This window comes from Pristiophorus japonicus, chromosome 2 (assembly GCF_044704955.1).
Source record: "Pristiophorus japonicus isolate sPriJap1 chromosome 2, sPriJap1.hap1, whole genome shotgun sequence".
NCBI lineage: Eukaryota > Metazoa > Chordata > Chondrichthyes > Pristiophoridae > Pristiophorus > Pristiophorus japonicus.
The window spans coordinates 292518061-292531591 of NC_091978.1; the positions used below are offsets into that span (position 1 = coordinate 292518061).

Below are 13531 nucleotides of genomic sequence, written 5' to 3' on the forward strand. Positions count from 1 at the left end.
GGGGGAGGAGAGGAGATTGGGGGGGGGGAGGAGAGGAGATTGGGGGGGGGGGGGAAGAGGAGATCGAGGGGGGGGGGGGGGGAAGGAGAAGGGGAGGGAGGCTGAACGGGCCGGGCCCGAGACTTCGGGCAGGGCCCGTCCCCAGCACCAGATTTACAGGTAGGTGGTGTTGGGTCGAGTCGGGGGGAGGAAGGTCAGGTCGTGTCCGGTCCGGGGGCGGGAGGGGAGCGGGTGTCGGGTCCGGTCCGGGGAGCGGGTGTCGGGTCCGGTCCGGAGGCGGGAATCGAGTCAGGTCGGGAGGAAGCAGGAGCTGGCCGTGGGAGGAGCCTTATTCACGCAGCCCCAGTGAGGCCATTCGGCCAGGGCTCGGGGCTGCGTGCTTCGGGCCCCTCCCACACAGTTTCGGGCGCCTGGAGCTACTGCACTTGCGCGCCCACTGTAGCGCGCATGTACTGAGGTCCCGGCACTGTTTTCGGCGCAGGGACTTGGCTCCGCCCCCTACAGCTCCTGCTGCGCTGCGCCGAGGGCCAGAGGACCTGCAGGGAGGTGGAGAATCTGGAGGGTTTTTTTTTAGGCGCACTTTGTGGCGCGAAAAACGGGCGTCCAGGTTGGGATTGCGCCGTTCTAGGCGCGGCTCGAAACTCGGGCCCAATATTTCCAGAATTCTGTTTTTATTGCTTAAACAACTAGATGATTATGCAGGCTCGTGGTGGTACTTTTAAAAAAAAAAATTCAATGGCAGTGTTGTGTGTCAAAACTCATCTCGGTCTACAAATTTTATACCTATTATGTCAGCTTTTAGCCATGTGTCCACCTGCCTGACAAAAGCAGACATTCCAGTTAGACATTAAATAAAACAATTCAAAAGGCGTTTAGGCTCACATAAGAATGGCCAATTCCATCTCGCAAGAATTGGCACTTTCAGGAAGGGACTGTTTTGGAAAATGTCCTTATTGAGCAGTCTGTAAATATAACAGATGCTGCAATATTGATGTTCCACCTTAAAATGCTATGTGCTATACTTTGACATGTATTAACAGTAAAGAATTTACATCTTTGAAGAAGTGAGTTCGGTAAGGAAGCATTAATCGAAAGAGTCAATATTTTACAGCGCAATCCTTTAAGCAAACAGTTCACCACAATAGGAATGTTCACTCAAAAGGAAGCAACTACATCAGAGCACACCTGTTACCTCACAACAAACAGGAGATCACCCTGTAAAACTGTTCTATACTACATGATTGTAGTCAGCAACTGCAAGTGGTTCCAATGCGACCTTGCAACCAGCAAGTGAGATTTGATCATTAATGCACTGCAATTTTCTCCCAACATGCACTGCTACAGTCCAATATACACTCGAGAAACAAGACATGGGAGCTTGAACGTAATTTTGGTTTTTCAGAAAGTCAAGTCCCAGCAGCATCACGATATGAATTTAATTCTGATCAGTGTAAACCATCCACAAAAAAATTAGAACCGCATATTATGTAAAAAATACTCTATAGCTTCTATACTGGCTCAGTGAGTCATACAAACCAGCAAGGTGGTGCCAGGTTCAACCTCAAACTTTGCTCAGTTAGCCTCAGTATTCTGGATTAAGCCAGGGAAAACATACCAAGGTTCTGGCTCCCTAATTGCTATCTAGTGATCTCTGCTGTAAACCTGCACGCACAGATGTCATGGGAGGACAGGGTCAGGCTCAGTTGCGATGTCCTCCACTGTTGGATAACCTGGCGACATACCCTGTCAAGGCTCATGTATGAACAACCACCAAATGGGCAAGGTAATGGACCATCTCCCAAGTAGAGAGATTCAACAGCTTCAGGAGCAGGTAGAAAATCAATGAGAAAAACAGGAATTACATAGCGCTGGCATTATTCAAAGTTACAGATTTTCCAGAATCTGGCTGTCTGAAGAGACTTTTACACCCATAATTCCTGCTCATCGGTATGCACCTCTCAGTCTACCCTCTCAAATAACCTGAACCTAGACAATCAATAGCCCTCTAGTTCCATGGCAACTACCAAATGAATAGGTCAACGAAGGACACGTACTCAATAGAGCACTAGACGGAAATCTACTGCAAGTTGCGCATTTGGAATATTCTTCTATATCTGGTACAATTTCACAAGCTAAAAGCAAATCTGTTCTAGTAACTGTTTTGAAAGAGCTACACACAATATTGAAAAATACCACAGAAGAATGTTGAAAATGATTTAAATCCTTGGAATAAATAAAACATATACAATCGCAAGCCATTATAGCCAGAAAGCAATTTCAGAACATATTAAAAAAGGTTTGATTTTTTAAAAATATCTCCAACCAGGGTCAAAAACCTGCGACTGATGTAACGAGAAGACATCATAACTATTTGCAATAATACATTAAAGGGTTAAATATCTACATTACCATTTTATGAATCAAGTCTTTTCTGGTGATAATCATAGTGTAGTATTTTAGGACTGGATAATAGCAATAGCTGGAATGTTTGTAACTAACCATGCACTCAATTGTAGTCTGAGGCTGTGCCAAGTACTACAATCATTTGTCCACTTATCACACAAATTACAAACACAGGTTAGCATTAGGTAATAAATACTGACTTATTTCCAGTAAGCAACTGTTGATTATGACTGGAAAAACTTGCAGCAATTTCATCATGATTCTTAGGGCCCGAAATTGATGAAGGCCTCTGCCCGCCCAAGTGATCGCCGAGGTCCCCGACGGTTCTTTGGGCGGGATATTCATGAAGAAGGTCCCTCGAAGATCAGCGGGCAGCAAATGAGCAACTTATGCCGCTAATCTGGGTGGCAGCTGGCGGGAGCTCCCAATCTCGGCAGCAAAGGCGCTTGCCGTCCAGATGCTACCGAGGATAGAGTCGGGCCCACGGAAGATCGAAGAACTGGAAAAAAAATGCATCAATAAAAAAAAACATCTGAAGACATTCAGGGGACCCCATCCAGGTAAGTCCCTGTAAAGAAATAAATTACAAAAAGTTCAGTAACCGTTTTTTCACCATTTCCCTACATACCGTCGAGGACAGACTAGCCTCCAGCCAGCGGTCCACCCCCATTCTGCCGCCGAATCCCACCCACATGAATATCACATCTCGGCAGGCAGGAGCTCAGTTGTGCGACTCGACTGTCCGCTTCCCGGCGGCTCTCCCCTCCCGCCCGCTCCAGGCCACGTCAAAAGTGGCACTGGGCAGTTCGACAAAGGAATGTCGGCAGCAGTGGGTGGCTGTGGGCGGTAAAACCATCAATTTCGGTCCCTTAATCTTTTAGTGTGCACATTACCATGCAAATAAATGATAAGTAGCTCATCAGCTATCAATATTGATCATAACAGTCGGCACAATACTTTCAAAATGAAAACAGACCCAAACCTGAACAAATGTAAACAATGTTATCTTCGCTACAATCCACACCTCCCACCCCATGAAAGTAAATGTAAACCAGGCTACACAGGCCAGAGGTCTCGAGTTGGAGCTCCGCTCTATCCTGAGTTCGCTGATAGTAACCCAAGGGCATTTCTGAGGAGAAAATGAACCAGGCTCTCACTCCTGATAGCTAGCCAATTACATCGAAGTGTGTGTAACTCGTGCCAGGTGAGGACAGGATCAGGCTCAACTGTGAAGTCACTGTGGTAGAATAGTGTGCTGCTGGCACTTACTATCTAGGCTTAAATACAAAGAATGACCACTTGGTTAAGGAACTGAAAGAAAACCAGTGGCTGCAGAATCATACCCAAGCATATGATGACAACTTCGGGGGAAAAGGGGATAAAACAAAACCTTCACTAATAGGTAATATAAAGAAACAATAATATTGTGGAGTGACTTCAAAGCTGTAAATCCAAGTTTTAGAGTTATAAATAATCTTGCATTTTGCCATCAGAACTCCTTGTTGAACCCACTTGTTACTCCAGTGTGCATTAATTAATGCATGTTAAATATATCAACTGTGAAAAATCATAATGGTAGAAGAATAACAACTAATTACATTGTGAATATAATTCCACTGCAGGGCATAATTTGTAGCCAGCAGTCACCTGCAAAAACACAGCTACCACTGAAACTACACCAAATTATATAATTTTTAATGGTTTATTTTCACTTCTTGGTAAACCTAGAACCATTGCCATCACCATCAATGTGCATAAAGAGCCAGGATGACACCAACAGGTGACCCTGACACAAAACAGAATGATAGGAGTCCCTCAACTGAATTATACAGCATCACAGTTCATTCTCAGTTCTTAATTACTACTACTTAATTGTCGTAATTTCTCTACCTTTCAGTGGGTTGCTTTGCTTTCATCACAATTTATTCCCAATTACCTTTATCCAATCAAATATTTTCCTCTTCTGCCTTGAAGACAGTAACTCGTGCTGTGATAATAGCCTTCAGGCACTGGCAGCCTACAGATACCTCAACTGTCTGCCCATTGTTCACACGGGCGTCCAGACAATAAGTGACGGCAGACTATCTGACCTCAAGGCCATAATAGCAGATTTTGATATTTTCCTCAATTCACATTCGCACACATCTTTTCTGGTAAGAGGCCATCAATTAGTTATCAGGAATGCCAACCCTGACTGATATTCCCCATCTGAGTCCAGGGACACTGAAGCCACTTGAAATATCTCATTCACACACCAAATGGTGACCATAAATTTCTGCAAGGAATCTCAAGATCTCCTGCTGTAACACGGTATTTGATTGGCAGAACCCCCAAAGAAAATGATAGATCAGAAAAACCGCAAGCGGAAATTCATGGAGCCGTCAGGGGAGCTCAATCTCGATACAGTTCTCCTTTTAAAAAAAATTAAATTGAGGAATACAGCCATCACAATGGATCAGTACAGTTCTCCACAGACATGTCAACAATGTCCACTAATTATGTTTGTTGCCAAACTTCTAACTCAGCATACCAAAAGTGCAACTGGTAACTGTCTGACCAAACTTAGCACAACCATCAATGCTAAGACTTGACCAGCACTTCCTCAAATGCTATACATATAATACACTTTTGGTGTCATACAACTCTTTTAAAGGAGACAAATAAACATTAGGTCAAGTGACTCCCGATCTGGGGGACACTCCAAACATTTTCAAGGCTTTGGTGTCATACAACTCTTTAAAAAAATCACAGGTATCCTTAAAGCTATAAATAACAGCTTGTAAATTGCAATAATCAAAACCAAAGTAATTACTCACAACCAAACTGAAATTTCTGTAGGCACGTATTTGGCCCTATTACATAACCCATGGCAGTAAATATGACCAAACTACCATCAATAAATAATGGTCACCAATTTAACAAATCTCTTATTAGATTTTGCATAAACAAAGGGAAAGTGGTTTTACGTAGTCACAATTGTGTGTGTTTTTTGTCGTCTGCGGTTGTAATGGTGGTATTGACCTTTACTACACAGTCAGAAACCAGAGCAGTAAAAAGAATCTTCGGGCAGATGTCATGCACAAGGCACGTTTGTAATGAACGGCTTTTGCCGCGCCTTTATTCATGATTATACCAATTAAAATAATAGTTTCTTAGACCAAGTAACACAAACTAGGTTATTTTCTGCACGTTTAATGGCAAACTAAAGCACGTTTGCCGTTATTACCGGGCTCGATTACCGAAGTCCTGCATCCTCTAGCGGAAACACGGTACAATGTAGTTTCGGTAGATATACAGTATAGATAAATACATAAAGACACACACAGCCTAAACATCGCACCGAAGGGTCAAATCAAAAACGATATGCTGAATTGCATTTGCAAAGGGGAGAGAAAAGGAAGCAAAAGTGCTGCAGATTTGTAAGTTTGTATTCTACAAGAGACACGGTGTGCGAATAAAATTAAAAATATAAAAACAAAGATGTCGGTGCAGAGATACGGCTCTAAACCCTGAACTTCAGGTGACCGGCCGTGGCTTTGACACGGCGGCTTTCCAGACGTGAACCCGACTGAACTGGGAAGGGTGCGAGGTCGCAACAGAGTAAATCCTGGGCAGTTCTCAGCCCGAGGCCAACCTTTCCCCCACAAAAAACAGACACGCCGAGCAGATCAGAGCCGTCCCACCCGGGCTTCAACTCAAAAGTTAACACGTTTAAATAAGACGGAAAGAAGCTGGACTTTGATGTGAGCGGTGAGCGGTGAGCGGTGGGGGGGGGGGGCCGCGGGAGGAGGAGGCTGCTCCCCGCCGGGCCGGAGCAGGGGCCGGGTCCGGGGCCTGCTCCGCCTGACCCCTCGCTGCGGCCGGGGCCAGGCCGGGGGCTCCCCTCTGCTCGGACTTGGCAACCTCGCCCGGCCCAGCTATTCCTCACTCGCCCTCTTCCCCCCCGCCCTCCTTCAATCCTTGAGGAAAAAAAAACCAGCAAAGAAACGAGAGAGATCAAACTGGGGGGGGGGCGGGGGGGGAATAAACTGTAAACAGCCACCCGAGACCTTTCTCCTTCTACCCCCACCCCTCCCTCAGAATTATTATTGTAAACATAATCAATTGTAACTTATTTTTTTAAATTTATTCAGAACATTAATGAAAAGGTGAAACAGTTTACATTTATCTCATCATCACCAACATGGCCGCCCGTTCGCTTCTTATTTTAAAGTAAGAAGCCCTCAGTGTCTTTGTCAGCTTTCACCTCTTTAACCCTAAGCTGCGGCGGCGGCACCAACACTCGGCTCAGTCACACTTACGCGAATAAGGCAGGCGCTTCGGCTGCTCCTGCTTTCTCCTGGGCATTTTCCTTCCTCCCCAACTCCTCTCTTTTTTTTAAACCATTTTCTCTTCACATTCTCCTCTTTTTTAGATATTTTTTGTTGAAAATGTACACACACCAACAAAAAAAATCTATATTTCAAAAGAAGTGTGTATGTGTGTGTGTGCCATCTAATGTATGCATGTGGTGTGCTGTGTGTTAGCCGGTGGAAGGGCTCGGAGCAGCACACAGGATGCACCTGGCTGGCTGGCTGGCCGTGGCCCCGGTGTGTGTGTGTGTGTGAGACAGAGTGAGTGTGAGGCTGTGCCGCTGTTACCAGGAGCATTGCTCCAACCCTAACACTAATCTCGGGATCAAAGGGCAAGTGCACGGACGGCAAGTAAAGGTGCCGCTCGGCTCGCAGGGATACATTCGAGACGAGCGCTGCCCCTTTCTCCTTGCAATTGCAGACCGGAGCAAAATAAAAATGCATGTATTATCTGCATATTGCAACTAAGATCAAATATAGGAAATGTTTTTAAAGCGGCCCGTTTGCCACATAAAGTTCACCCTGTTTTCTCTTTTTTGTAGGGGGGGGGACGATAATTCATTTTTGTTACATGATTATAATCTGGAAAAAAAAACTAGATTTGTCAAGTCTCACTCATTTGCAGCGAGGCTTACTCATTTTGGTTTAAAAACTAATGTATTTTGATATATCTGACTCTGGAAAAGAAACATAACTCCTTTGTGTTTAGAAACGGTTTGCAATGTGTTTCACCGTTTTAGATCATAAATCTCCATCATAACATTTTGTCCAGAACTTTAAGATTCCATTTCGTTAAAAATAAGCAACTTCTAAATATGCATATTTTTAAAAACCTCGTATTATACAAAATACTGAGGAAGTGTAGACATACATGCCGACCCACTGCATTCGTGGACTCACGCAGTTTCTTCTGCAACATCAAGCTTCAAGCAACATGCAGCAAGTGTTTCATTTTAAATTGCAAAACGTGTTAATGTATAAAGACTGTAATTACTCCAACGGTCAAAGCCGTTTTACATTAAGTAGTCTAATCCCTGCTTTCCTCGAGCAAAATAATTTTGGTGGGAACACTCTTTTAACAGGTACCATACTTTATATATAATACAAATTCGTTTCATATGGATATACTGGATAAAATAAATAATGAAAAATGAATCTGTTTTTCTGAACACAATCATTTTCATATTCAATATCTAATTAATGATATACTAAATAAAAGGTTGAACTAATTAAATGGATGACTGCTTTTTCCAGGTTAATGCTAGTTTTCTTATTAAAACATACATAAATTCATCAGCATGTGAAGGATATGTCTAAAACATACAAAACTAATATATATTTAATCAGAACTAATGAAAAATGATTGACCTGCAATATTAACATAGTTTCTCACTCCAGAGATGCTACCTGACTTGCTAAGTGTTTTCTGTTTTTATTTTAGATTTCCAGCATCCACAGTATTTTGCTTTTGTAATATGTATCTGATTTTTGAGTAGAATGCAAAGAAGAAACTTGGATTTATATGGTGGCTATTTTCATGTCCTCAGGATGTCTCAAAATACTTCACAACCAATGAATTACCTTTGAAGTGTAGTCGCTGTTGTTAGGTAAACAAACTCAACATCATGTTTAGACACAGCAAATACCTATAACAGCAAATTACGTTAATTGTTTTGGTGGTGTAGCTTGAGAGGCTTAATGGTGAGAGACTAGGGGCTGCAGAGGGGGAAAGGGATTTGGGTGTCCATCTACATAAGTCACTAAAAGTTAGTGCACAGGTACAAAAAGTAATCAAAAAGGCGAAAGGAATGTTGCCCTTTATCTCAAGAGGGTTGGAATATAAATGTATCCCATGTCTCTCCAGTCTTTCCCCATAATTCAGAAACTGACATCCTGAAAACTAGCTCCAAATATTATTTTTATCGCCAATAGAGGCTCAGGCTGTTTAAGATTATACTTGACGTTTTACTACGTTAAAGGCGCTATATAAATGCAAGTTGTAGTCATTCTATTGAAGTGGCCAGAACACTCCCTTGACTTTTTAAAAGTATTATTGAGCAATCCAGCTACTTAATGTAATAATTTGAGTAGTGGGGCAGACACCACCCAAATGATTTACAATCTAGTCTTAATTCAAAGTGACAATCCAAATTATCTGATTGTTTACAATTCCTACTAAGTATGTTATTTGCATAGCTTCATTCAACTTGTTGAATAATTCTTTTTTTTGTACAACTAAAGATTTTGAATTATTGGGAGTAGACTGTATCTCTTTGGTGTATCCTAGGGATTAAAATGTTACATATATATTTTCTCTAAACCATGCAAATACAACACTGACACTGCAATGAAACAATTTGCAAGGAGTGGTAAGGCATAGGTTTTCCCAAGAGAATTAGGAACATATGAAAAGAACCAGGAATAGGCCATTCAGCCCTTCGAGCCTGTTCTGCTATTCAATTAAGTCACGGTTGATCTGTATCTTAACTCCATTTACCCGCCTTGGTTCTGTAACCCTGAATATTCTTGCCTAACAAAAATCTAGCAACCTTAAGTTTTGAAATTTTCAATTGACCTAGCATCATCAACAGCTTATTGGGGCATAGACTTCCAGATTTCCACTAGCCTTCATGTGACAACGTGGTTCCTGACATCAACCCTGTACAGCCGAGCTCTAATTTTAAGGTTATGCTGCCTTGTTCTGGACTCCACACCAGAGAAAATAGTTTCTCTCTACCCTATGACATCCTATCATCTTAAACACCTCAATTATATCACTCTCTAATCTTCTATACGCGAGGAAATACAAACCTAGTCTATGCAATTTTTACTCATAATTTAACTCTTTTTGCCCCAGACTCATTCTGATGAATCTGTGCTGCAGCCTCTCCAAGTTCAGTATATCCTTCCTGAGATGCAGTGCCCAGAATTGAAAGCAGTACTCCAGATGGGGTCTAACCAGAGCTTTATACAACTGTAGCATAACTTCCATCTCTTTGAATTCAAGTTCTCTTTAGATGAAGGCACTTCTATTAGCCTTTTAAATTATTTTTTGTACCTGTCCTCTAGTTTTTTGTGATTTTTGTGTATGGACTTCTAAATCTCACTGCTCTGTCACAGTTCCTATCTTCTCACCATTTATAAAATACACTGATGTAACTTTCTTTCGTCCAAAGTGGATGGTCTCACACTTACCCACATCAAACTCCATCTACCACAGTTTTGCCCACTAACTTAATCTATCAATGTTCCTTTGCAACTTTCTACTCCCATCTACACGACTTATTATGCCAGCAGAAAACTTGGATATAAGTCACTGCCTTCTGAAATGGCCTAGCAAGCCACACAGTTGTAACAAACCACTACGATAAACAATAATAATAAAAATACCGGACAGACAACCCGGCATCGACCTAGACTCCAGCTTCAGACACGACAGCGACACAGCCCGCCCAGTCAACCCTGCAAAGTCCTCCTCACTAACATCTGGGGACTTGTGATAAAATTGACTAGTCCCACAGACTAGTCAAGCAACAGTCTGACATAGTCATACTCACAGAATAATTCCTTTCTGCCAATGTCCCAGACTCCTCCATCATCATCCCTGGCTAGATCCTGTCCCACCAGAGGTAGAGGCACAGTGGTATAGAGTCGGGAGGGAGTGGTCCTGAGAGTCCTCAACATTAACACCAGACCCCATGAAGTGTTATGGCTTCAGGTCAAGCATCTGCAAGGAAACCTCCTGCTGATTACCACCTACTGCCCTCCCTCAGTTGATGAGTCAATACTCCTCCATGTTAAACACCACTTAGAAGAAGCACTTAAGGTAGTAAGGGCATAGAATTTTCTCTGGGTCGGGGACTTCAATGTCCATCACCAAGGGTGGCTCGCTAGTGCCACTACTGTCCAAGCTGGCCGAGTCCTGATGGACATTGCTGCCAGACTGGGCCTGCGGCAGATGGTGAGACAAACAACATGAAGAAAAACCTACTTGACCTCGTCCTCACCGATCTACCTGTTGCAGATGCATCTGCCCATGACAGCATTAGTAGCAGAGCAGTAACCACCGCACAGTCATTGTGGAGATGAAGTCCCGTCTTCGCACTGAGGACACCCTCCATTGTGTTGTGTGGCACTACCACCGTGTTAAATGGGGTAGATGCAGAACAGATCTAGCAGCTCAAAACTGGGCATCCATGAGGTACTGTGGCATCAGCAGCAGGAGAATTGTATTCCACCACAATCTGTAACCTCATGGCCCAGCATATTCCTCATTCTACCATTACCATCAAGCCAGGGGACAAACCCGGGTTCAACGAGGAGTGCAGAAGAGCATGCTAGGAGCAGCACCAGGCGTACCTTAAAATGAGGTGCCACCCTGGGAAAGCTACAACACAGGACTACATGCAGACTAAACAACAGAAGCAGCATATTATAGACAGAGCTAAGTAATCCCACAATCAACAGATCAGATCAAAGCAAAGCTCTGCAATCCTGCCACATCCAGTCGTGAATGGTGGTGGACCATTAAACAACTACCGTGAAGAGGAGGCTCCATGAATATCCCCATCCTCAATGATGGCGGAGCCCAGCACGTGAGTGCAAAAGACAAGGCTGAAGCATTTGTAACCATCTTCAGCCAGCAGTGCCGAGTGGCTGATCCATATCAGCCTCCTCCTGAGATCCCCACCATCGCAGAAGCCAGTCCTCAGCCAATTCGATTCACTCCACGTGATATCAGAAAGCTCAGCGCACTGGATACAGCAAAGGCTATGGACCCTGACAGCATCCCAGCTGTCGTGGTGGATACTTGTGCACAGAACTAGCTGCGCCTCTAGCCAAGCTGTTCCAGTACAACTACAATACTGGTATCTACCCGACAATGTGGTACACTGCCCAGGTATGTTCTGTCTACAAAAAGCAGGACAAATCCAATCTGGCCAATTAACACCCCACAAGTCTACTTTCAATTGTCAGCAAAGTGATGGAAGGTGTCATCGACAGTGCTATCAAGTGGCACTTATTCACCAACAACCTACTCACCGATGTTCAGTTTGGGTTCCACTAGGACCATGTGGCTCCAGACCTCATTACAGCCTTAGTCCAAACATGGAAAAAGAGCTGAATTCCAGAGGTGAGGTGAGAGTGACTGTCCTTAACATCAAGGCAGCATTTGACCAAGCGTGGCATCAAGGAGCCCTAGTAAAACTGAAGTCAATGGGAATGAGGGGGGGGGGGAAACTCTCCAATGACTGGAGTCATGCCTAGCACAAAGGAAGATGGTTGTTGGAGGTCTATCATCTCAGCCCCAGGACACCATTGCAGGAGTTGCTCAGGGCAGTCCTCGGCTCAACCATCTTCAGCAGCTTCATCAGTGACCTTCCCTCCATCATAAGTTCAGAAGTGGGGATCTTCGCTGATGATTGCACAGTGTTCACTTCCATTCGCATCTCCTCAGATAATGAAGCAGTCCATGCCCGCATGCAGCAAGACTTGGACAACATTCAGACTTGGGCTGATAAGTGGCAAGTAACATTCACGCCACACATGTGCCAGGCAATGACTATCTCCAACAAACGAGAGTCTAACAACCACCACTTGACATTCAGCGACATTACCATCGCCAAATCTCCCGAATCTTGGGGGTCACCATTGACCAGAAAAGTAACTGAACCAGCCACATAAATATTGTAGCAACAAGAGCAGGGCAGAGGCTGGGTATTCTGTAGCAAGTGTCTCACCTCCTGACTCTCCAAAGCCTTTCCACCATCTACAAGGCACAAGTCAGGAGTTTGATAGAATACTCTCCACTTGCCTGGATGAGTGCAGTTTCAACAACACTGAGGAAGCTCGACACCATCCAGCACAAAGCAGCCCGCTTTATTGGCACGCCATCCACCACCTTTAAACATTCACTCCCTCAACCATCGGCGCATCATGGCTGCAGTGTTTAACATCTACAAGATGCATTGCAGCAACTCGCCAAGGCTTCTTCAGCAGCACCTCTCAAACCCGTGACCTCTACCACCTAGAAATACAAGGGCAGCAGACACATGGGAACACCATCACCTGCAAGTTCCCCTCCAAGTTACACACCATCCTGACTTGGAAATATATCGGCGTTCCTTCATCATTGCTGGGTCAAAATCCTGGAACCCCCTCATTAACAGCACTATCGGAGTACCTTCACCACACGGACTGCAGTTCAAAAAGACAGCTCAAGGACAATTAGGGATGGGCAATAAATGCTGGCCTTGCCAACGACGCCCAAATCCCAGAAATGAATACAAAAAAAATGATAAATATATGAAAAGCTGAAGCCGTAATGCAGATCCCTGGGGGACACCACTAGTTTCATCCGGCTAAGTCAGTGTTCTCTGCCAAGATTGGGGAGGTACCAAGCAACTAAAGTATTTACCCAGAAGGAAGGAAGGCATGTCATTCATGCATCATCTAGCGGGCAGCAAATTAGATGAAGACCTAAGAACAGGTCACCATGTCTTTGTACTGAGAGATAGTGCATGGCACTTTGATAAATAAGCTTAACTTACAAAAACATATTTAAGAATACAGATTTGATACAGAATATATTAAATGTAAGTATTAGATATTAATGCATGAAAATTTAAATCAATAATCAAAGTTGACATAAAAGCTTAGGGGGAAAATATTTGTGGTCGTCACGAGAGTTGCCTGGCACTGGCAACTCGAGTTAACCGCTGCTGAAAATAGATGAGGTGCTACCAAAGAAAAATTCGCGCTGGGAACTAGATTTT

The 13531-nt window shown here is 43.8% G+C and overlaps 1 protein-coding gene across 4 annotated transcripts in view; it reads right to left on the bottom strand.

Annotated features, from left to right (window-relative positions):
* znf827 (zinc finger protein 827) overlaps positions 1 to 7032 on the bottom strand; it is a 115547-nt gene extending 108515 nt beyond the window's left edge. For all 4 annotated transcript variants that reach the window (XR_011590854.1, XM_070871578.1, XM_070871577.1 and 1 more), the window contains exons 1-2: positions 6705 to 7032; positions 2604 to 2902 (exon numbers count right to left, since the gene is read on the bottom strand). Coding sequence is in view for 3 of the 4 variants with exons in the window: in XM_070871578.1 (XP_070727679.1) it covers positions 2604 to 2748 (145 nt within the window). In the remaining variant the exon portion in view is untranslated. The remainder of the gene's footprint in view (positions 1 to 2603; positions 2903 to 6704) is intronic.
* Between the last annotated feature and the right edge of the window lie 6499 nt (positions 7033 to 13531).